The following is a 24,159-nucleotide window of genomic DNA, read 5'->3' as shown; positions in this document are numbered from 1 at the left end:
ACAGTACCTCAGTTTATTTCATTTCTTAGAATTTTATTAACACCTTGGTTGATTGCGTTGTCCATTGTTGCATGTTATTCAGGTGTTCTTCCATTTTAGTATATATAACAAAGTTTGGAGGGAAATGTTAGGTTTGTCAATGTCTTTGTCATTCAGTGCTTTGCAGTAATTCCTTCAGCATTTGTTCGCACATCATCAGACTTCGAGGAACATGAAAGCAACCTGGAAAAAAAATATGTCTTTGTATCATACATTTTCAACTGCAATTTGTTTCATACATCATTAAACAAGAGGCCCAGAGGCCATATCAGTCATCTGAGTATTATTTAAAAGTATCGCTAGCCCCAAGGGCTATGAAATCTAGAAAAAAAATTCCTGTTCTGCATATCTGAGCTAAATTCTAACATTAAACTGCAGTTTACAACAAGATGTGTTCTTAAAACACAAATGCCCCCGAAAGTGCCCACACCGATAAAAGACTTCACATAATACATCATATCACACTATTTGACACCCATGGGTTGCACAATTCACAATTTGAGTACGTCCTTTTCTGCTTTTTTCTAAATATGCATTTAGTTATTATACCGATCAACAAACTTAAAGAAGTCTTTCAAATGATAAAGACAATAATCACTATAATAATTTTGGTTCCACCCTTATATCAAACCATTACACCTGGGATCATGAAAGACAATCTAATAAATCTCAATATCTATTTAGCATCATACTCAGTATCATAACATCATATTCAGTATCAATAGCATTAAAGAAAATATCATTTAAATGCTTTACACATATACATTATGTATATTATGTTTGGCGATGCCCTGGAGGATCATGATCATGAAATTTTGGTAGAGATCTTCCTACTACACATCACAATGCATTTTAGCTTTTCTCACACATGTGCAGTTGTATAGGAGAAATATTTTTGAATATTGGTCAATGAATGTGGGTTTTCACTCTGCCGCTAAGGCCCTGGGGGTGCAGAAGCGCTGGAATTTACAATTCATGTCATCCTTATCTTCGCCTTTCATACCAAATTTCGAAAGAATTGGAATGGTCGTTTAAAATGTTCAGTTTTGGATAGACGATGACAGACGCTGACCAATTGCAATAGGTCACCCGAAGTTACTCAGTTGATCTAAAAATTGAAAAATAATAGGGGATGGATATAAAATATTATAAACATCATAAAATAACCAAAACAAAAAACAAACAAACCCATCATTGTCAAAAAGGGTGCCCCCTTCCTTGATTCTACGTGCCTGGAATATGAAGATGTTTATAATAATGATAAGTTTTATATAGCGCCTTTTGTTTATGTAGATTTCATGACATTAAAGGAATACGATTTGTACATATCTGTTTTGAAGGGTACCATGAGAACTTGTTTAATCAATGGGGTTCATTATGAAATGTTATTAGTTGGTTTCTTCACCAACTTTAAATCTATGCATAGAAATGTATGGGAGCATTCTTCGTAAAAATATTCTCAATAATTAATATGAATGCATCCTTATGTACATATCAAATACATTCAAACTTGTTTATACTATTACTATGAATCCTGGGGTGAGGGCTAGGTCAAAGTAAGGTTCAAAGTTTTACACAGAAATCTTTAAAAATCTTTTCAAGCACCAATCAGGGTAGTCTGTCAAATTAATATGGAAGTGTCCTCTTGTAGAGTAATTAGAATTTGAACACGCTTCTCATGGATGGGACCACAACAGGGGATTTAGGTTTAGATAGTATAAATTCTTTGAAAACCTTTCAAGAATAACGAATTCTGAAATCGATATAAAAACATCCCCAGAAAGTGTAGATTTGAGTTTGCTCTTCTTGGCAAATTCTGTTGATACAACAGGAGTACAGTTATTCGTAAGAGTATATTCTAAATATCATCAAGGTACATCAGAAGAATTGTGTTGTGCAGGCAATGGGTCTCTTGTACTTTGTGGAGGTTGTGTCCCAATATCTGACATGTTTCTGATTCTGACTACGGATTACTCCGTTTACCTAGTCAGGGTTCATGGAAGATGTAACCGGTCGATAAGGGATGCTTACTCCTCTTAGGCACCTGATTACACCTCTGGTTTATCCAGGGCTCCGTCTTTGCCCAACTCTCTATTTCGTATTCCTTTATGAGTTATGAGATTGTTCGTTATCTTCACCTTTTCATGTTTCGATCCACCTAACTTTATTTTTACTCACAATATCTATATCAGAGGGGTTATATTTTTACTTTAGTGACCAAGTTTACATCACAAGTCAAAGTTTTACCTTTCCAAGGTCCACCTTTGAAATCTAAGCTGACAGAACCATCCCTTCTGAGATACCCTAACCACTCTCCATTTTTCTCATCAACAAACTGAAAAAAAAAAAAAGAATTAATGGTTAAGAGATCACAAATCCCCCTACCCCACGACTCAGACCAAACAACTCTGATTTTTCACGACTACCTTTTTCGTGAATTGATGGATATATATTCACAAAAGTTTTCTTATTTACGAGTGAGCTTACACATACACCTGAACAAGAGATGATGTGTAAAATGTCTTCTGTTGACAATACATTGTATTCCCAAACTGAAAAATCGCGTTCTCCAAAATCAAGAATTTAGTTTTAAAATTTAATCAGTTGTTGCCAGCCATGAGACCGAATGTTTGTGAAAGTTTATTTGAAATCCAGATGTAACTTTTTATGTCCTGTAAATTAATACACAGAGACACACACATATGTAAAACATTGGCAAATTTTATTAAAAGTATTCAAAGTCATTCTGGCATACAGTTGTACCATATATCTACAAGTTTACATATATCTATTTTTTTTTTGCATAATTCGATAAAAATGCTATGGATTCCTTTTTGTTCATCAAACTTTTGCGAATAGTTACGTTGTTGCTACGATTTTATTTTCTTTAGATTTCTTTTAAAAAGTGATGACGGTCGCTGAGTTTGAGAATGGGGATTTGATGATATTCGAAAATTTTAGAACATTCTAAGACTTAAGAAATTTTTATGAAGGTGTTCAGTATACAATTACTACTCTAAAAGATTATAACATTCCAAGTAAATATGTATACATGTGAATAACTGTAGTCAAATATTTGAGCGAATTTGTCCAAATGAGCAGGGTCCTTGGTTTCCTTGTAGGCCATTAGGAAGGCAATGAGAGCCTCGTTGTGGGCCCACCAAAGTTTCATATCCCATTCTAACTGTACAGGACTCCAGCCATCTGCATCCATAAAGTAGAACAGGCCGCCATATTCCATGTCCCAGCCATATTCAAAAGGACATACAATGAAGCTGTTGATTGCCATCCTTTTCAGCTCATCGTCACCAGAACGCGTGGCATGACGTAACAGGAACCATCCAGCTTCTATGGCGTGACCTACATTGTAACAGATATATTTAAGCCTTGTTCTTCAAGTCAGAACATGAACATGCTATATGCTTTCAGATGTCTTTGATATCGGTACCTGGTAACATGAGTCGGCCTGCACAACCTGACATCTCCTTGCCATCACAAGTAGTCGTTTCCAGTATGATCGTACCGTTTCTCTGAAATAAAAATTTGTAGTAGATGAGACAACAAGCACCTGTTACATTTAATATAGGTGGTAACATAGGCATACTATGATTTACAAAAACAGGTTCAGATGTAATGATGCTAATACGAAGACTCTACCCATAAATGACTATTTTAGCCTATGGAACAATAAAAAGATGATGATTAAGAACCCAATTGCTTTCTTTATTAGAGAATTCTTTCGAACTTTATGATAGAGTAGCGTTTGATGAGTTTAATCTATGAAAAAAAATACAAAGTATTTGTGGAAAGGATTTTTATAGGGGTGTCTCAAACAGGCTGGGGGAAAAATCATATTTTGTTTTCGAACTATACAAAGAACAATTTGAAGCAGTGCCTCTGCAGAAGTCCTCTAGTAGATATTAAATCATTACTTGTATACAAACTGTATTGAGTCATTAAAATAATATTTTGAAGGAGTAAACACTAACAGCACTTTTGAGATTAAAGTAAGTGATCAGAAAGGTCCATGCCTACAATCTATCCAACGATACAGTATCCTAGCTGTTCTGGCAGACCAAATTGTAACAGTCCACACTGATAGTCTAACACGTGTAAAAATGGATTCAGAAAATATAGGAATCTGGAAAAGAATTCGTTTTGACCTTACTGTAATAGAAATGAAATGATTCCATTTGTCTATGGTGATGCAGGTCACTGAAGTGACAAAATATGACATCTAAATAGGAATGGCACAAAACAGTAGAAAGCATGAATAATTGTAAGAAATTGTGTTGAATTTCTATCACTGATGAGAAATCACTTCGAGAAATACATATTTAAAAGATATGAGTTACTATTAAGAATTACACACTCCAATGCGCTCTGTTCATCAAAATAAAGCAACAAACATTTCTTTAAACAATGTCTTACACATAAAAAAGGTTTTTGAAAATCAGTCAATTTTTAGCAGTTTTTGTCTCGTCCCTAAGGCACCAGGGGTGCAGGAGTCCTGTAATTAACAATTTATGTCCCCATTGTCCCAAAGAAGCTTCATGCCAAATTTAACAAGCATTCTGAGAGTATTGCATGGCAATACATAGTCCCCCACCGGTTGCAAAACTAAATGTATCACAACATTATTCAAAGTTCATTATGTAGGTTGTGGTAAAAGGGAAAATTGGGGAACCAGGATAGGAAATCAACTACTATTCGAGTAGAGACTAGATCAGGGAAATAAAAGAGAAATTTATAATTAGGTTTAATTAGGTCTAACTTGATCTTTAACTTGTTATGGCAAAGTAATGTACCAAATGAATATCTGCAAGCACAACCAAATAAAGTCCGGAAAACTGATAATTCATGCTATTTTTCTAAGTCCAAGGGCCATAACTTGATGAAAAATCAACGGACCAAGATGAAATTCGAACCTGATCTGTAACTTGTTATGGCAAATCAATGTACCAAATATTAAATTAATATCTGCAAGCACTTCAAAAAACAAGTCCGGAAAACTAATAATTCATGCTATTTTTCTAAGTTCAAGGGCCATAACTTAGTGAAAAATCAACGGACCGAGACGAAACTCGAACTTGATCTGTAACTTGTTATGGCAAAGCAATGTACCAAATACCAAATGACAAAATCTGCAAGCACAACCAAAAAAAGTCTGGAAAACTGATAATTCACACTATTTCTCTAATTAAGTCCAAGGGCCATAACGAAGTAAAAAATCAACGGATCGGGACCAAATTCGAACTTGATCAGTAACTTGTTAGGCAAAGCAATGTACCAAATATAAAATAAATATCTGCAAGAACATAGAAAAAAGTGCGGAAAACTGGACTGACGGAGAGACGGACAGACAGACAGACGGACGGACGGAGCGAAAACCTAAAGTCCCTTTCGACTTTGTCGGTAGGGGACTAAAAAGATCTGGAATGGTAGTTATCAAGAAATTAAAAATGTTCAATTGTTGAAGCAGAACGCATGAGGGATGATACACGACGACGGACGCAGACCAAGAGCACTAGGTCACCTATGTGACACTTGATTGTACTAAAATGATCAGGACAAAGGATAACAAAATTCCAAGAAGAGAATAAGTATCTTCTTTTTTTTTTTTTTTTTTTTTAGATTTCTATGCCAACATTCACAAGCGATCAAAAAAATTTCTGAAGGAAGCAGAGGTAGACAATTAATGTGTAGGCAATTCACTTGTTTGTATTACTCATAAAGAGGTTAATGAAAAATCACTAGACGTGTGCTCTCCAGAAGATACTAATCTTTTTGCTTCATTAAGGTGATTTGTAGTACAGAAATGTCAGTTTCATGTAATCATTCACATCTTCATCTACATGCCTATTCATTTCTACCGTTCACATCAATCAACAAATATACATGTATTTACTCTGGCGACTCAATCACTAAATATACATGTATTTACTCTGGCGACATGATTGAAATGCATTCCAGCATTTAAAATCAGGGTTTATATAAACACAGTGGGACACGAGAAATTTTTATATAAACACAGTGGGACAAGAGAAATTTTATCATGGTTTATATAAACACAGTGGGACACGAGAAATTTTTATATAAACACAGTGGAACAAGATAAATTTTATCATGGTTTATATAAACACAGTGGGACACGAGAATTTTTTATATAAACACAGTGGAACAAGAGAAATTTTATCATGGTTTATATAAACACAGTGGAACAAGAGAATTTTTTTTATATAAACACAGTGGAACAAGAGAAATTTTATCATGGTAGATATAAACATAGTGGAACAAGAGAATTTTTTTTTATATAAACACAGTGGAACAATAGAAATTTTTATATAAACACAGTGGAACAATAGAAATTTTTATCATGGTTTATATAAACACAGTGGGACAAGAGAATTTTTTATATATAAACACAGTGGAACAATAGAAATTTTTATCATGGTTTATATAAACACAGTGGGACACGAGAATTTTTTTATATAAACACAGTGGAACAAGAGAAATTTTATCATGGTTTATATAAACACAGTGGGACACGAGAAATTTTTATATACACACAGTGGAACAAGAGAAATTTTTATATAAACACAGCGATACAAGAGAAATTTTCATATTTGGAACTAGGCCTGTGTTTACTTGTGACTAGAAAATGGTTTCATACATTTTCTTACAAATTCAAATGAAATAGAATACCATTTTCTGTTACCTGAACATGCTTCAACGTGTCTTCTAGCGCCCATTCTGTCAGATCATCATACTTGAGGCTTGGATCCATGGTTATTAGTTGATCTATGATACACAGTGTCATCATTGGAATTGCCAACATACTGCATGGTCTTTTACCAGATAATTTTGGTCTACCTAAACCCTCTCCATGAACCTGAATCCAGCCTATTATTTTATCCATCATTGCCAGTGCCTCTTTCTACAGAAAGATATGAGTGACTGTTTATAGTTGCTTTAAAGGGGATTTAACAAAAGTCCAATGGGTCACATCGCTCACCTGAGTTACCTTAGCCCTGCTGTTGTTGTTTATAAAAAAAAGATTTTTTTTTTCAATCTTTATTCCCAGGAAAAATCTCGACCCCATATTGTGATCCCAACCTAGCCCCAAAGGGTCACAACATAACCAAACTTGAATTCACACAAAACCGGGATGCCTAAACACCAATATAGCATGACTTTGCTGTTCTGGAGAAGGTCAACGTCATAAGGTTAAAGATTATACTATGAAATTGAAAGGTATTGTCATAAGAAATCTACGTACACAATATGGAAGATCTACCTTAGATAGCTCATGACATATTGAATAGGTTAAGTTTTCTTATAAGTAAGTAAAACTCCAAGGTAAAAATAACAAGGTCAAACAACATAGTATCAAATGAATGGTCTTGCCATAAAAATTCAATATAAAGCTTATGAAAGCACTGATTCGAATAGTTCAAGAGGTATTCAGTGGGTTAGGTTTTCTTAAAAATAGGTCAAACTCCAAGGTCAAGATCACAAGGTAGTAAAATTTGACACCGGAAAAAAAATTTCATCACAAGAAATTCAAAAGTTATAAGTAAAGTCATATTTTTGAAAATGGGTGAAACTCCAAGGTCAAGTTCACAAGGTCAAAGATTATGAATAAAATGATAAAAAAATCTATATGCAAATCATGAAAGCCCTGTCTTAAATAGTTCAATAGATATCAAATAGGTTATTCTTTCTAAAAGTAGGTCAAATTCCAAGATCACAAGGTTAAAAACGTTGATACCAAAATAAGGTTTTGTCATGAGAACCCTATCACTGACCATTCAAAAAGTTATGAGCAAGGTTAAAGTTTCAGACAGGTAGGCAGAAAGGACAAAACAATATGCCCCATAACTTTGGTCATGAGGAATAAAAAAGAACTTCGATCCATACAACATTTGCATTTCGATCTGAATTAGTGTGACCATGCTACTCTTAATAATAAATTGTTTAAATGGACTTTCAGTATATTCCCATGTAAAACTTATACGGTACCAATTTTGATGCACCAGATGCGCATTTCAACAAATAATGTCTCTTCAGTGATGCTCAACCGAAATGTTTGAAATCCGAAATAACTATGAAGCTTTAGAGCTAATATAGCCAAAAACAGCGTGCCAAAAAAGTGGAGCCAAATTCGTCCAAGGATAAGAGCTATGCATGAGGGAGATAATCCTTAATTTTGAAATGAATTTCTAAATTTTATAACAGCAATTAAATATACATCCGTATTTTCAAGCTAATAACGAAGTACTTATAGCTACTGGGCTGTAGAGACCCTCGGGGACTAACATATAAACCTTTGGTCTCCTATTGTGGTATACCCCTACCCCCAGGGCCACTGAATTGTTGAATTTGAACAACCTGAAGATACATACATATCAACATGACTAATCATGGCCCATCACTTGTTGAGATAAGATTTTTGAAAAATTTTCTCTATATTTTCCGATGTAAAACTTTGATCCCCTATTGTGGTCCCATCGTACTTCAGGGGGCCGCATTATGAACAAATTTGAATCTGCATATTAACATGACCAATCATGGTCCTGTTGTTCTTGAGAAGAAGATTCTAAAACATTTTTCTATATTCAAAACTTTGTTCCCCTATTGTGGCCTCACCCAACCCCGGTTTCCATGATATAAACAAACTTGGATCTTCATCTTCTCTACATCAGGAACCTTTCATGAAAGAAAGCTTTCATGTGAATTTCAACTTTTCTGGCCCATTTTGAATGAAATCGTCCCGTGGTTCTGGAGAAGAAGTTGAAAATGTGAAAAGTTAACAACAACAGACGCTGGACAAATTTTGATCAGAAAAGTTCACTTGACCTTCTGGCTCATGTGAGCTAAACATATTTAAAATTCAACTTGATTACCTTGTATTTCTCTATTCCAGTTGCCCTAGCAACTTCTGACATGGCCATCAGATAGAAACACTCTGAGAAGAGGGTCCTCTGGATTTTGATGGGATTTCCTTCTCTGGTAACGATTAAAGAACATTTGTATGTGTCGGGGTCCCTTACATTTTTCATCAGAAAGTCTGCTCCTGTAAAAATAATACATACATATACACTAGTTCCAAAAAGACATGTTATAGTAGCAGTTTGTATGTGTTGATGCAATTGACCTCTAATAGCTCCTTGGAGTAAATCTTCATTCCTGAATCTTTCCATTTCGTTGTACAATCGAGCATACATCCAGACCTACAGTACAAAGAATAATCAGAGATATATGACATGAAACTGCAGCAATATGTTTGATATAGGCATTTCATACATATTCAAGCTTGAAAATCACCGAGATAATTTGACAAAGCAAGGAGAAAATAAATTGATGCATCTTATGTACAACTATATTTGATACACACACGAAAGAGAGACAACACATAGAGAAATATACATGCAGACCTAATACAGGTGCAGAGGACTGGTGTTGATACAGACAGGACTGGTATTGTTATAGACAGGACTGGTGTTGATACAGACAGGACTGGTGTTGATATAGACAGGATTGGTATTGATACAGACAGGACTGGTGTTGATATAGACAGGACTAGTATTGATACAGACAGGACTGGTATTGCTATAGACAGGCCTAGTATTGATATAGACAGGACTGGTGTTGATACAGACAGGACTGGTATTGTTATAGACAGGACTGATGTTGATACAGACAGGACTGGTGTTGATATAGACAGGACTAGTATAGATATAGACAGGACTGGTGTTGATGTAGACAGGACTGGTGTTGATACAGACAGGACTGGTATTGTTATAGACAGGACTGGTGTTGATACAGACAGGACTGGTATAGATATAGACAGGACTAGTATAGATATAGACAGGACTGGTGTTGATATAGACAGGACTGGTGTTGATACAGACAGGACTGGTATTGTTATAGACAGGACTGGTGTTGATACAGACAGGACTGGTATTGATATAGACAGGACTAGTATAGATATAGACAGGACTGGTGTTGATATAGACAGGACTGGTGTTGATACAGACAGGAGACTGGTGTTGATATAGACAGGACTGGTGTTGATATAGACAGGAGACTGGTATTGATATAGACAGGAGACTGGTATTGTTATAGACAGGACTAGTATTGATACAGATAGGACTAGTATAGATATAGACAGGACTGGTGTTGATATAGACAGGACTGGTGTTGATACAGACAGGCCTAGTATTGATATAGACAGGATTGGTGTTGATACAGACAGGACTGGTGTTGGTATAGACAGGAGACTGGTATTGTTATAGACAGGCCTAGTCTTGTTATAGACAGGATTGGTGTTGATACAGACAGGACTGGTGTTGGTATAGACAGGAGACTGGTATTGTTATAGACAGGCCTAGTATTGATATAGACAGGACTGGTATTGATATAGACAATATAGACAAAAGACTGTTATTGATATAGACAGGAGACTGGTATTGTTATAGACAGGATTGGTATAAATATAGACAGGACTGGTGTTGATACAGAGAGGACTGGTGTTGGTATAGACAGGCCTAGTATGGATATAGACAGGACTGGTATAGATATAGACAGGACTGGTGTTGATACAGACGGGACTGGTGTTGATACAGACAGGCCTAGTATTGATACAGAGGCATTATCCTGTTATTAGCACCGCGGTGCTAATAATATTTGACGTTGTTGACGTTATTGACGTAAATATATATAAACTTTATGAACTTTATTTATTGTGTTTGAATGAGAATTAAACATATTTTTTTTTTTTTTTTTTTTTGCATTTGTTCCGATGCACTCTTTAGTTAAATTTTTAGAAATTACTTTATTCTCAATGAAACTTATAACGGAATAAATGTATCCATAGAAACTAAAATTTGGCTTGCAGGAAAGTACCATTTATTCCGTTATAGACAAGAAGAAAAGTATCTTTAGAATTAATTTCATAACGGAATAAATGCCATATATTTAGATGAGCAGTAATGAGTATTTGTATTTTATTCCGTTATAGACCATGTAAAGTAATGTTTCTGTAGAGTAGATTTGATAACGGAAGAAATGCCATATATTAAAATGAACACTAATGCATATTTTCACTTTATTCTGTTAAAGACAAGAGGGAATGTTTTTCTTCAAATTAATTTGATAACGGAATAAATCGCATTTATTAAGATGAACAGTATTGCATATTTGCATTTTGCTTCGTTATAAACAAACATAAATGTTTCTGTACAGTTTATTTGATAACGGAATATAAATTCAAGCTGAACTTTAATGCATATTTGCACTTTATTCCGTTATAGACAAGAAGAAATGTTTCTTCTAAAATTAATGTCACAACTAAATAAATGCCATGTATTAAGATGAACAGTAATGCATATTTGCATTTTACTCCGTTATAAACAAAAAGAAATGTTTTTGTACAGTTAATTTGATAACGGAATGTAAATTCAAGTTGAACTTTAATGCATATTTGTACGTTATTCCGTTATAAATGTTTGTCTTAAAATTAATGTCGCAACTTATTAAAGACCACGTATTAAGATGAACAGTAATGCATATTTGCATTTTATTAAAAAAAAAAGGGGGGGGGGGCTTTGACTTAAATTGCGATGAATAAATGAAGTATTTGTAAATGAAAACAATAAATTCAAAATCATGTTGAGGTCCATGTCTTTCATTGCGTACGTACAAAGGGCAGTGTATTTGATTTTATGTACAGGAGAAATGCATTTGTGTACATTTTTAACTAATGTTAATTATACAATTTATTGCATACAGGAACATTAATCGTTTGTCATCATGTCAATGTATTCCACAAATGTATATATGGCGGTAAACAGTCCTATACACTACCTGTACCTTTGATGGAAGGCATTCTATTAAATGAGTCGCAAAGCATGACCGTCTACTACGTGTTTACATATGGGGCATAGTCATGTTATTCACTCCACGGGATGTGAATAAATAGAACACTAATACATATTTTCACTTTATTCTGTTAAAGACAAGAGGGAATGTTTTTCTTCAAATTAATTTGATAACGGAATAAATCGCATGTATTAAGATGAACAGTATTGCATATTTGCATTTTGCTTCGTTATAAACAAACATAAATGTTTCTGTACAGTTTATTTGATAACGGAATTAAGAAATGAAACTTATAATTCTTTTTTTGATGCATGTATCAAACGAAACATTGGACGGAAAACTTCATAAATGCGCGTAGAATTATAAGATTTATTTCTTATCATTTAATTATGTTTTTAAGATAGAAAAACAAATAGTTTCTCCCATCAAAAAGCTTGAATTAACGTTTTTGAAATGGCGCGTATTCTGTAAGAATGAAACAACAACAAAACGGCATGGCTGTGCGTTTAGGTCAGGAACCGTTACTGTGCAGATTTAAATGGATCATACGCCAAATTAAAGGTGCAATGGTTAAAAGCTGAATTAGATATAAAGGAAGATAACAAGTGGTGACTGAATTTATGGTGCATTGTGTTGAAAGAGACGTTGAACACTGGTTGTGTCGTTGGAACGGTGGAATGCAACTCGGTTCCATTTCAATATCGAGTAAAAAGTTCAACACCTCTTTATCTAAAACGCACTCCATGACTGAGCCCCATATAACGCAGTTCAATTTCATTAATATTTACCAGATCAGAAGTCGCCACTTGCGCCGTCATGTTATCGATCTCGTAAAGCAGACGATTCATACCTATGAGGCGCCGTTTTAATATTTTTGAAGTATTTTCTGATATCAGAAAATGATTTTTTGATATCAAGAATTCGAAATAATAAAAGTCATTTTCTGATATCAAAAATTATATTATTTGATATCAAAAAATGATTTTCTGATATCAAAAATTCGAATATTTGATATCAAAAAATCATTTTCTGATATCAAAAAATACATCATATTTTCTGATATCAAAAAATATAATTTTTGATATCAGAAATTCACATTCTTTATATCAAAAATATAAGACATTTTCTGATATCAAAAATTCGAATTCCTGATATCAAAAAATCATTTTCTGATATCAAAAAATCGATTTTCTGATATCAAAAAATGATTTTCTGATATCAGGAATTCAAACTGATTTCTTGATATCACAAAATACATTTTCTGATATCAGAAAATGGCGAAAAATCTTTACATAAATAATGAATACTCCCTTGACCCATAGAAAATCGCTGAACTAGGCCTACAGTCTACAGTGTCCGATTTGCTTTCTAAAATTCGTTGATATTTCAGATTCTTTGAAGATTTTTTTTTTAACGATAGAAGGAATTTTATAAGGTTCTTGATAATTCTGGACATATTCAAGTTCGGGTTACTATCTGCATCCGGAGTTTTGGCGGTAGTCTATCTATTTTGCTCTCCTCGTTTGTCATTGAATTAACAATCAGGGAAAGAGTTCATATATATATATATATATATATATATATATATATATATATAAAGTCAAAAAATAAAATCCAATACTCAAACTATTATCTATAGCGCTTTCGCCCTGCGGGCTCGTCAGTAGTAATCTTATTTATGATGACTTATTTTCTTGAAATCCTTCTATAACATCAGTATATGTGATTTGAAAAATGGCGGATAATGGGACTGCTGAGCATAACATGTTAAGGAACATTCAACAAGCCATCATGACTGGTAGCCGTTGTTTTGTACAGTGCGTCTCCATGATCATCATTCTCCACGGGTCTCGTTTGCACATCTTCAGGATCGACCCCGTTCACTTCATAGCGAATTGCGGACAAAGCAGTGCTGACCATTGTAGATATGGAAGAATTTGCCATAATGAATTAGATCTAGATTCACCATTTATTCCCCACGTGCATACAAGGTTCGCAACTTCAGGCGGGAAGCTGAAGGTTGCATCACGGGGAGCATTCATTAAGTCGATCGTAGTTTTATATGAGTCTTATTTTCTGATATCAAAAAATCTATTTTCTGATATCAGAAAATACAAATCATTTTTTGATATCAAAAAATCATTTTCTGATATCAAGAAATCTAATTCTTGATATCAAAAAATGATTTTATGATATCAAAAAATCAAATTCTTGATATCAGAAAATCAAGTTATTTATTGATATCAAGAATTCGAATTTTTGATATCAAAAATGTGATTTTTTGATATCAAAAAATACAAATTCTTTTTTGATATCAAAAATTCAATTTTTGATATCAAAAATTCGATTTCTTGATATCAGAAAATGATTTTTTGATATCAAGAATTCGATTTTATGATATCAGAAAATCAACCTTATTTTCTGATATCAAGAATTCGATTTTTTGATATCAGAAAATGATTTCTTGATATTAAAAAATCTATTTTTTGATATCAAGAATTATTTTTTGATATCAAGAATTATTTTTTGATATCAGGAATTGGAATTATTGATATCAATAATTCTTTTTTTGATATCAGAAAATACCTCAAAAATATTAAAACGGCACCTCATACATACCGGAAACTCGTGTAATCTGTCTACTTCTACCAGTAAGTGGTCTACGTTATCAAGTTGACTATTCTGTCACGTCATCGCTTATGTATGTTCTTTATTTAAATTAATTTGTATTTTATTCATATCTTTAGTTGTGCTTATTTTTGATAGCAATGAAAAACAAAAATCAAACGAATGCATGTCGTTCTATAAATGCTTGTGTGGAAATCCCGTTCTGTAAATAGCGCTAGAATTAGATACAGACAGGACTGGTGTTGATATAGACAGGACTGGTGTTGTTATAGACAGGACTAGTATTGATATAGACAGGACTGGTGTTGATATAGACAGGACTGGTGTTGATATAGACAGGACTAGTATTGATACAGACAGGACTGGTGTTGATAAAGACAGGACTGGTATTGATATAGACAGGACTGGTTTTGATACAGACAGGACTAGTATTGATATAGACAGGACTAGTATTGATATAAACAGGACTGGTGTTGATACAGATAGGAATGGTGTTGATATAGACAGGCCTAGTATTGATACAGACAGGACTGGTGTTGTTAGAGACAGGACTAGTATTGATACAGACAGGACTAGTATTGATAAAGACAGGACTGGTATTGATATAGACGGGACTGGTGTTGATACAGACAGGACTGGTGTTGATACAGACAGGACTAGTATTGATATAGACAGGACTAGTATTGATATAGACAGGTCTAGTATTGATATAGACAGGAGACTGATATTGATATAGACAGGACTGGTATTGATATAGACAGGATGCTGGTATTGATACAGACAGGACTGGTGTTGATACAGACAGGACTAGTATTGATATAGACAGGACTAGTATTGATACAGACAGGTCTAGTATTGATATAGACAGGAGACTGGTATTGTTATAGACAGGACTAGTATAGATATAGACAGGACTAGTGTTGATACAGACAGGACTTGTATTGATATAGACAGGACTGGTGTTGATACAGACAGGACTGGTGTTGATATAGACAGGACTAGTATTGATATAGACAGGACTGGTGTTGATATAGACAGGACTGGTGTTGATAAAGACAGGACTGGTATTAATACAGACAGGACTGGTATTGATATAGACAGGACTAGTATTGATACAGACAGGACTGGTGTTGATACAGACAGGACTAGTATTGATACCGACAGGACTGGTGTTGATACAGACAGGACTAGTATTGATATAGACAGGACTGGTGTTGATATAGACAGGACTGGTATTGATATAGACAGGACTAGTATTGATATAGACAGGACTGGTATTGATATAGACAGGACTGGTGTTGATAAAGACAGAACTGGTATAGATATAGACAGGACTGGTATTGATATAGACAGGACTGGTGTTGATACAGATAGGACTAGTATAGATATAGACAGGAGACTGGTATTGATATAGACAGGAGACTGGTATTGTTATAGACAGGACTGGTGTTGATACAGACAGGACTGGTATTGATATAGACAGGACTGGTGTTGGTATAGACAGGATGCTGGTATTGATATAGACAGGACTAGTATTGATATAGATAGGACTGGTATTGTTATAGACAGGCCTAGTATTGATACAGACAGGTCTAGTATTGATATAGACAGGAGACTGGTGTTGATACAGACAGGATACTGGTATTGATATAGATAGGAGACTGGTATTGTTATAGACAGGACTGGTGTTGATACAGACAGGAGACTGGTGTTGATATAGACAGGAGACTGGTGTTGTTATACACAGGAGACTGTTACTGATATAGATAGGAATCATGAGTGATACTGATATATAAACATGAGTGGTAAATATATAAACAGGACAACTCTAGTGATATATTTAGCTTTTCAAGAAATGTAACAAGTTATGTACCAGTCTTACCAGTAGGAATATAATGAGGTAGTCACCTGTCTTACCTGTAGGAATATAATGAGGTACACACCTGCCTTACATGTAGGAATATAATGAGGTAGTCACCTGTCTTACCTGTAGGAATGTAACGAGGTACTCACCTGTCTTACCTGTAGGAATGTAACGAGGTATTCACCTGTCTTGCCTGTAGGAATATAATGAGGTACACACCTGTCTTACCTGTGGGAATGTAACGAGGTACTCACCTGTCTTGCCTGTAGCCAAACATGTTTGGTTTCATCATACACCTTTCCTTCTTTACTTAGGCAATTGAAAAATCCCCTATAGTAAGAAAAGTTAGGAATATATATATATATATATATATATATATATATATATATATATATATAAAAGCACAAAAACCCAACAACACCCTACTTTCTTAAAGTGTCGGATCTGAGAAGATACAAGGACAGTAAAGAAATTTATAAAAGCACTGAAAAGGCCACGACACTGTTGGTTATTTAAAACTCAAATTTTCGACGCAACCCGCGTCTTTATCAAGAGACATAAATTACATAAACAAATAACACACAAAAACGACAAGTATCGATAAACTACATTGGTGAGAAGAGTGATACACTATTGTACTGAGTGATAAAAATGGTGGTGGTTACGTTGTAAAGCGTGTTTACTGACTATGGTTTAGAGAGTTTGTACCATGGTCGGGTCGGGATGAAAATAAAATTATTCTTGAAAAATTACAGAAATCAGAAAAATTTAGAGGGAAATCTTACAAAACAATGTGATTATGGAATAAAATGGTGGGAAGATAATGATATGGAGTGATTAAGTTCAAAACAATATTAGGTAGTCCGTACCATTGATGATTCGGATATGGTGAACAGCGAAAAATAATGATTGCCAGAAGAACACGATTAAACAACAAACAAAGTCAATCAAAGGACACTGATCTAGCATTAAAATCAACAATCGAATAGGTGAATGGGAGAGAAGTCTAAGGAAAAAGATTCAATAATATTTTTATTTTTCAAGGTAATATATTTTTCAAGGTCAGACAAATTGAAGCCGCATTCTAGAAATTCTGATATCCCAACATAAAGAGCTATGCGAATCCGAATTTATGTTGATTTAGAATAATGTTTTACCATAGTTTAGAGGTCTTAAGATGATATATTAATAAAATACTAGTCTTCAAGGTCAATACATTTTTTCCTTTATTATCATCCCCCCTTTTTTTATTTTAAAATTTTAAAAATGAGAGGGAGAGAGAGAGAGAGAAAGAGCTATAAAATTTCATAATTGTAATGATTTCTTACGATGTTCTAACATAATTAGGAAGTATTGAAGGTCAAACAACAATCGCAATCCTGGGAATCCTCGCTATGGCTAAACAAGGAACTCAAGGTTAAATAAAGGAACTCAAGGTCAGAGCCTTGAAACCGGGGAAACGAATTTTATTTATATTAATCAAACAAAATAAGATATCTTATCGGGTGAATTTTGGCGATTAGGCTATGGAAACTGATTTTAACTAAGGATTTATCCTGGATTCATGCGCGTGAAATCATTCAAATTATTCATTCCACCTGGACGGAATGATTTCAAACGGTGCATCCAGGATTTTTCCGTGCTCTTTCTCTCTGTATCGGTCCATAATGGGTTATGATCAATAACAACCACTTGCATGTCTTGCCAAATGTGACCTTCTTTGTTGAAATGTTCCCCTACGGGTTCGGTCACGCGTTTGGTTTTGATGGTTGATCGGTGGTTGTTGGTTGTTGTTTAGCCATAGCGAGGATTCCCAGGATTACGATTGTTGTTTGACCTTCAATACTTCCTAATTATGTTAGAACATCGTAAGAAATCATTACAATTATGAAATTTTATAGCTCTTTCTCTCTCTCTCTCTCTCTCCCTCTCATTTTTAAAATTTTAAAATAAAAAAAGGGGGGATGATAATAAAGGAAAAAATGTATTGACCTTGAAGACTAGTATTTTATTAATATATCATCTTAAGACCTCTAAACTATGGTAAAACATTATTCTAAATCAACATAAATTCGGATTCGCATAGCTCTTTATGTTGGGATATCAGAATTTCTAGAATGCGGCTTCAATTGTCTGACCTTGAAAAATATATTACCTTGAAAAATAAAAAAATTATTGAATCTTTTTCCTTAGACTTCTCTCCCATTCACCTATTCGATTGTTGATTTTAATGCTAGATCAGTGTCCTTTGATTGACTTTGTTTGTTGTTTAATCGTGTTCTTCTGGCAATCATTATTTTTCGCTGTTCACCATATCCGAATCATCAATGGTACGGACTACCTAATATTGTTTTGAACTTAATCACTCCATATCATTATCTTCCCACCATTTTATTCCATAATCACATTGTTTTGTAAGATTTCCCTCTAAATTTTTCTGATTTCTGTAATTTTTCAAGAATAATTTTATTTTCATCCCGACCCGACCATGGTACAAACTCTCTAAACCATAGTCAGTAAACACGCTTTACAACGTAACCACCACCATTTTTATCACTCAGTACAATAGTGTATCACTCTTCTCACCAATGTAGTTTATCGATACTTGTCGTTTTTGTGTGTTATTTGTTTATGTAATTTATGTCTCTTGATAAAGACGCGGGTTGCGTCGAAAATTTGAGTTTTAAATAACCAACAGTGTCGTGGCCTTTTCAGTGCTTTTATATATATATATATATTGCAGATAAGGCTAAGTTGTTTAAACTTAAGTATCAAAAAGCTGTAGCTACCTTTAGAATGTCGAAGGACCTTTTTCTGAGTTTTGGCATTTAGCAGAGTTGCAAAAAAAAAACCAAAAAAAAAAAAACCCACCACATATTCTAAACTGATGAATAATAATGAGGCAGCAGGGATTGAAGTATTTTGACAAAGTATCAACAGATCATATCGCTGTAAATAATGTACTGTAGATTGAAGCTAGTTTGGGACCACATCTTACATCAGAAAATATAGGAAATTCCTTTTAAAATCTTCGCAAAAACCATAAAGGTACAATAAATTACATCATATTAATACGAAAGTATTCTCATTTGGTGTAGTTTCATGATATGACCAATAAGTGTCAAGGCGGGGCCCACAAGAGGGGGTTTAAGTTTAATCATTGGATATTTAGGAAATTTGTTTTGTTAAAAATATTCTTGAGAAACACAAGGATGCAATTTTTCCACTAATTATGCAAGCATTTTTATGTAATGTAAATTCAAAGTTTACACCTGGACCCAAAGTGGGGCTCTGATTTGAGTTGTAGGTTTAACATAGGAATTTGTGGGAAAAAAATCTTTGAAATTTTCTCAACAATGACACAGTTACAATATTTAAGCTGTTTACACCATGGTGTCTGGGACCATTATAGAAGGGATCGTTCACAAAAGACTATACATGTATAAAGAAAAAATCTTTAGAAAATATTCTGTAGAAGCACAAGGGTACAGTTTGTCAATCAATATGTTAGCACCCTCTTTTGGTGTAGATTCAAATTTGTTCACACCCTAACAAATTTAAACTAAAATAAAATAAATGCAAACTATATGAAACATTTTTAATTCTCGCATTTTAATCTCTCTCTCTCTCTCTCTCTCTCTCTCTCTCTGCAGCAACCAATACTAGTGCTAGTTGTAACGGGGACCGTTAAAGATGCACTCCAAGATGGCTACACAAGTTAAAACAGTATCCAATTCAAATCAATCAAAGGAGCATGCACCATGTCTAAAAGTCAAAAGCCTTGATATTTTACCGTACGATTTCCAAACCAATTCAATGAAAAATAAGAAAATTATAGATGTTTAAGTATTATCCAATCAAAATTCAACACAAGTGGATGCGTTTTGGGCCATGCTAGGTACAAGTCCAAATATATACATACAAGCAAATATTAAATGATTTCAAAGAACGAAGAAGTACATGTAACAGCGAGTTCAAATACATGTACATTGTGTATATCAAGTTAAAAAACAACAATGCACGTGCATACACACGCATGCGTTTCAGGATTTTTAATCATATGGATTTTCAAATACTAAAGCTATATACCTATGCAGTGCATATCAATTTTCTTTTGTTCATTTATAATCTTAGAGTTATACGTGTTTTATCCAATCAAAATTAAGTATATGTGTCTGCGCATGCTGGTCAGAGAAAAAGATTATACGGATCACTTTAGAGACTGAAAATATACACACAATTTCAATTTTCAAAGCATTTCATTGAAAACTACAAACGTTATATAGACCAATATTAGATTTTAGACGTCAAGAACTATTTGCACGTACATTTACGCCCATGCAAATATATGACAATATTTGTTTACAATGTTTTATTAGTAAGTTATAGCCATTTTAATACCAACAAGGGGCCGACAGGCCGTATCGGTCACCTAAATACACTGTACTAGTTAAAAGTAATCACTACTCCAACAGGCCGTATCGGTCACCTGAATACTAGTTAAAAGTAATCACTACTCCAACAGGCCGTATCGGTCACCTGAATACTAGTTAAAAGTAATCACTAGTCCCACAGGCCGTATCGGTCACCTGGATACTAGTTAAAAGTAATCACTAGTCCCACAGGCCGTATCGGTCACCTGAATACTAGTTAAAAGTAATCACTAGTCCCACAGGCCGTATCGGTCACCTGAATACTAGTTAAAAGTAATCACTAGTCCTACAGGCCGTATCGGTCACCCGAATACTAGTTAAAAGTAATCACTACTCCCACAGGCCGTATCGGTCACCTGAATACTAGTTAAAAGTAATCACCTGAATACTAGTTAAAAGTATCACTAGTCCCAAGGGCAATGCAATCTAGAAAAAATTCCTGTTCTTAATATCTATGCTAAATTCTAATATTCAACAACAGAGTATAAAACAAGATATCTCCTTAAAACGTCAATACCCTCAAAAGTGCATGCACATAATATACCAGTATTACCAAAGTTATGGTATATTATAGGGAGAGGGCTGAAATAGGCTATGCCTGCTGCCCAATCCCATTCTCTTATTAGTGAATAAAATATTGTTTAAATTAAATTAAAAATATTATGTAGTAACATTAAACGATCTGACTAATTTGGACCTATCCTAGAGTCAAAACCCTGGGGTTGCGAAATTCACCATTTTTTTTTAAACATTCTTTTCTGCTGTTCCTAACTATGCATTTAGATTTTATACGGTATCAGCAAACCCAAAGAAGTCCTTCAAATCATTAAAATAATTTTGTCACCACCCTGTTACCAAAAACTCCTACCCCTGGGATCATCAAATTTACAATTTTGGTAAAGGACTACCTGATGTTTCTAAATATTTATTTAGTTTCAATTTAGCATCCATAGCACTAAAGAAGATGTTATTTAAGTGTTTTACACATAAACACTATATAACAAGTTTGGCCCCACCCTAGGGTCAGAAATCGTACCCCGGGAATCATGAAATTCAAAATTTTGGTAGAGGCCTTCCTGTCCTTAGTTTTTCTTACACATGCAGTTATAGAGAAGATTTTTGAAAACTGGTCAATTTTTTGCAGTTTTTGCCCTGCCCCTCAGTCCCTAGGGGTGCAAGAGTCCTGAAATTTACAATTCATGTCCCCCTTAGGCCTTGTCGCAAAAATACGTCATACCTAATATGAAAATAATTCACCATTCTGGATTAATTTAATTCACCAGTTCTGGAACAGTAGTTATCATGAAGTTAAAATGTTCAATTGTTAACGAACGACAACCAATTGCAATAATTCACCTGAGTTAACATTCAGTATAATAAAACAAATATTACATGTAGATGAGGGTAACATTGAAAATTGTCACCCTTCGAGAAACCATTGTCAACCTTAAAAATTGTCATCCCTCGAGAAACCATTGTCAACCTTAAAAATTGTCATCCCTCGAGAAACCATTGTCAACCGACGGTTGAAACCGAACAACCGATGGTGAAAATTTTCAATGTTACCCTCAACTACTTATACTTATATAATACTTAACATTACACACGATATGACTAATTTGGACCCATACTAGACTCAAAACCCTGGGGTTACAAAATTAATAATTTTTGTACATCTTTTCCCGCTCTTCCTACATATGCAGTTAGTTTTGATACCGTAACATCAAACATAAAAAAGTGTTTTATATGATAAAGACAATAATCATTACATCAATTTTGGCCCCACCATGGAACCAAAACCGTTACCCCCTGGGATCATGAGATTTACAATTCTGGTAAAGGTCGACCTATTCCCTCTAAATATCTATTTGGTTTCAATTTAGTATCAATAGCATTAAAGAAGATAGTAGTTAAATCTTTTACACACATGCGCTATATTATACTAAGTTTTGGCCCCGCCCTGGGGGTCAGAACCTTTACCCCGGGGATAATGACATTTACAATTTGGTAGAGGCCTTCCATGTCTACATCACTATGCATTTAGTTTTTATTACACACATGTTTTTGTAAAGAAGATTTTTGAAAATTGGTCAATTTTTGCCCCAACCCTAAGGCCCCAGGGTGTAGGGGTCCTGAAATCTACAATTTATGCCCCCCTTGTCCCAAAGATGCTTCATACCAAAATTGAAAGGAATTGGAATGGTAATTATCAAGAAGAAGTTTAAATTGTTCTATTATTTACACATTTAATAACTGACCATTTTGGCCCCACCCTGATACCAAAACCCCTACCCCTGGGATCATCAAATTTACAATTTTGGTTAAGGACTACATGTTCTTTCTAAACACCCATTTAGTTTCAATTTAGTATCAACAGCACTAAAGATAATTATATAAGTGCTTTACACATACTTTATACCAAGTTTGGCCCCGCCCTGGGGTCAGAACCTCTACCCCGGGAATCATGAAATTTACAATTTTGGTAGAGGTCTTCCATGTCTACATCACTATGCATTTAGTTTTTCGTACACGTGTGTGGTCGTGGAGAAGATTTTTGAAAATCTGTCAATTTTTGACAGTTTTTGCCCCACCCTTTAGACCCCACGGATACAGGAGTCCTGAAATTTACAATTTATGTCCCCCTTGTCCGAAAGATGCTTCATACCAAATTTGAAAAGAATTGAAATGGTAGTGTCAAGTAGAAGTTAAAATGTTCAATTGTTTACGCACGACTGACGCCAATTGCAATAGGTCACCTGAGTTTACAATAATTCCATTATTGTGTAAAAAAAAATCAAAAAAATCATGGCGACAAGGACTGCATGTGACAAAGCCTACCCATATTCCTCATCCTGTGAATGTTGTCTCCAAAACTGTACCGTTCTATCCAAGTCTTTCCTAATTTTGTCGTAGAAATACGCAAGGCGATTTACACTCATTTCTAATGGTCGGTTTCAGGCAGGTAATGTACAGACGTGTCCTCCAGTTTATCTCTAAATGTAGATAAACATTGACATAAGCATCAAAGTGGGCCGCAGATAGCCTATTCCAGATAGAGATGCAAAGAACAAGGTACGGTTGTATACATAAAAAGGCCCAAAAAAATTCTCTCTATAAAATGTGTCTGGAATTAACCTTAATCAGTGTTTTAAGAAATTAAAATAAATGCCAGGTATATTATGTCAACAAAATCAGAATGATAGTCCTAAATGGATAGCATTATGACATCATGAATAAGACATTTCCCGCCTTTTTCTCAAAATAAGCCTGAAAACTGTGAAATGTCATACAAATTATTGCTCAGGAAAAGAT

The 24,159-nt window shown here is 34.4% G+C and overlaps 1 protein-coding gene across 1 annotated transcript; it reads right to left on the bottom strand.

The window, feature by feature from the left end:
• Positions 1-12: 12 nt before the first annotated feature.
• LOC125653332 (N-acylglucosamine 2-epimerase-like) lies at positions 13-23,908 on the bottom strand. The gene is made up of 9 exons (XM_048882771.2): positions 23,686-23,908; positions 16,669-16,744; positions 9,197-9,272; positions 8,946-9,115; positions 6,758-6,976; positions 3,488-3,569; positions 3,092-3,399; positions 2,287-2,374; positions 13-222 (listed from the first exon to the last, which is right to left on the bottom strand). The coding sequence occupies exons 1-9, from the start codon at positions 23,784-23,786 to the stop codon at positions 149-151; spliced, it is 1,194 nt and encodes a 397-aa protein (XP_048738728.1). The 5' UTR covers positions 23,787-23,908; the 3' UTR covers positions 13-148.
• Between the last annotated feature and the right edge of the window lie 251 nt (positions 23,909-24,159).

This window comes from Ostrea edulis, chromosome 7 (assembly GCF_947568905.1).
Source record: "Ostrea edulis chromosome 7, xbOstEdul1.1, whole genome shotgun sequence".
NCBI classification, from domain to species: Eukaryota; Metazoa; Mollusca; class Bivalvia; order Ostreida; family Ostreidae; genus Ostrea; species Ostrea edulis.
This window is presented reverse-complemented; position numbering and strand designations above follow the sequence as displayed.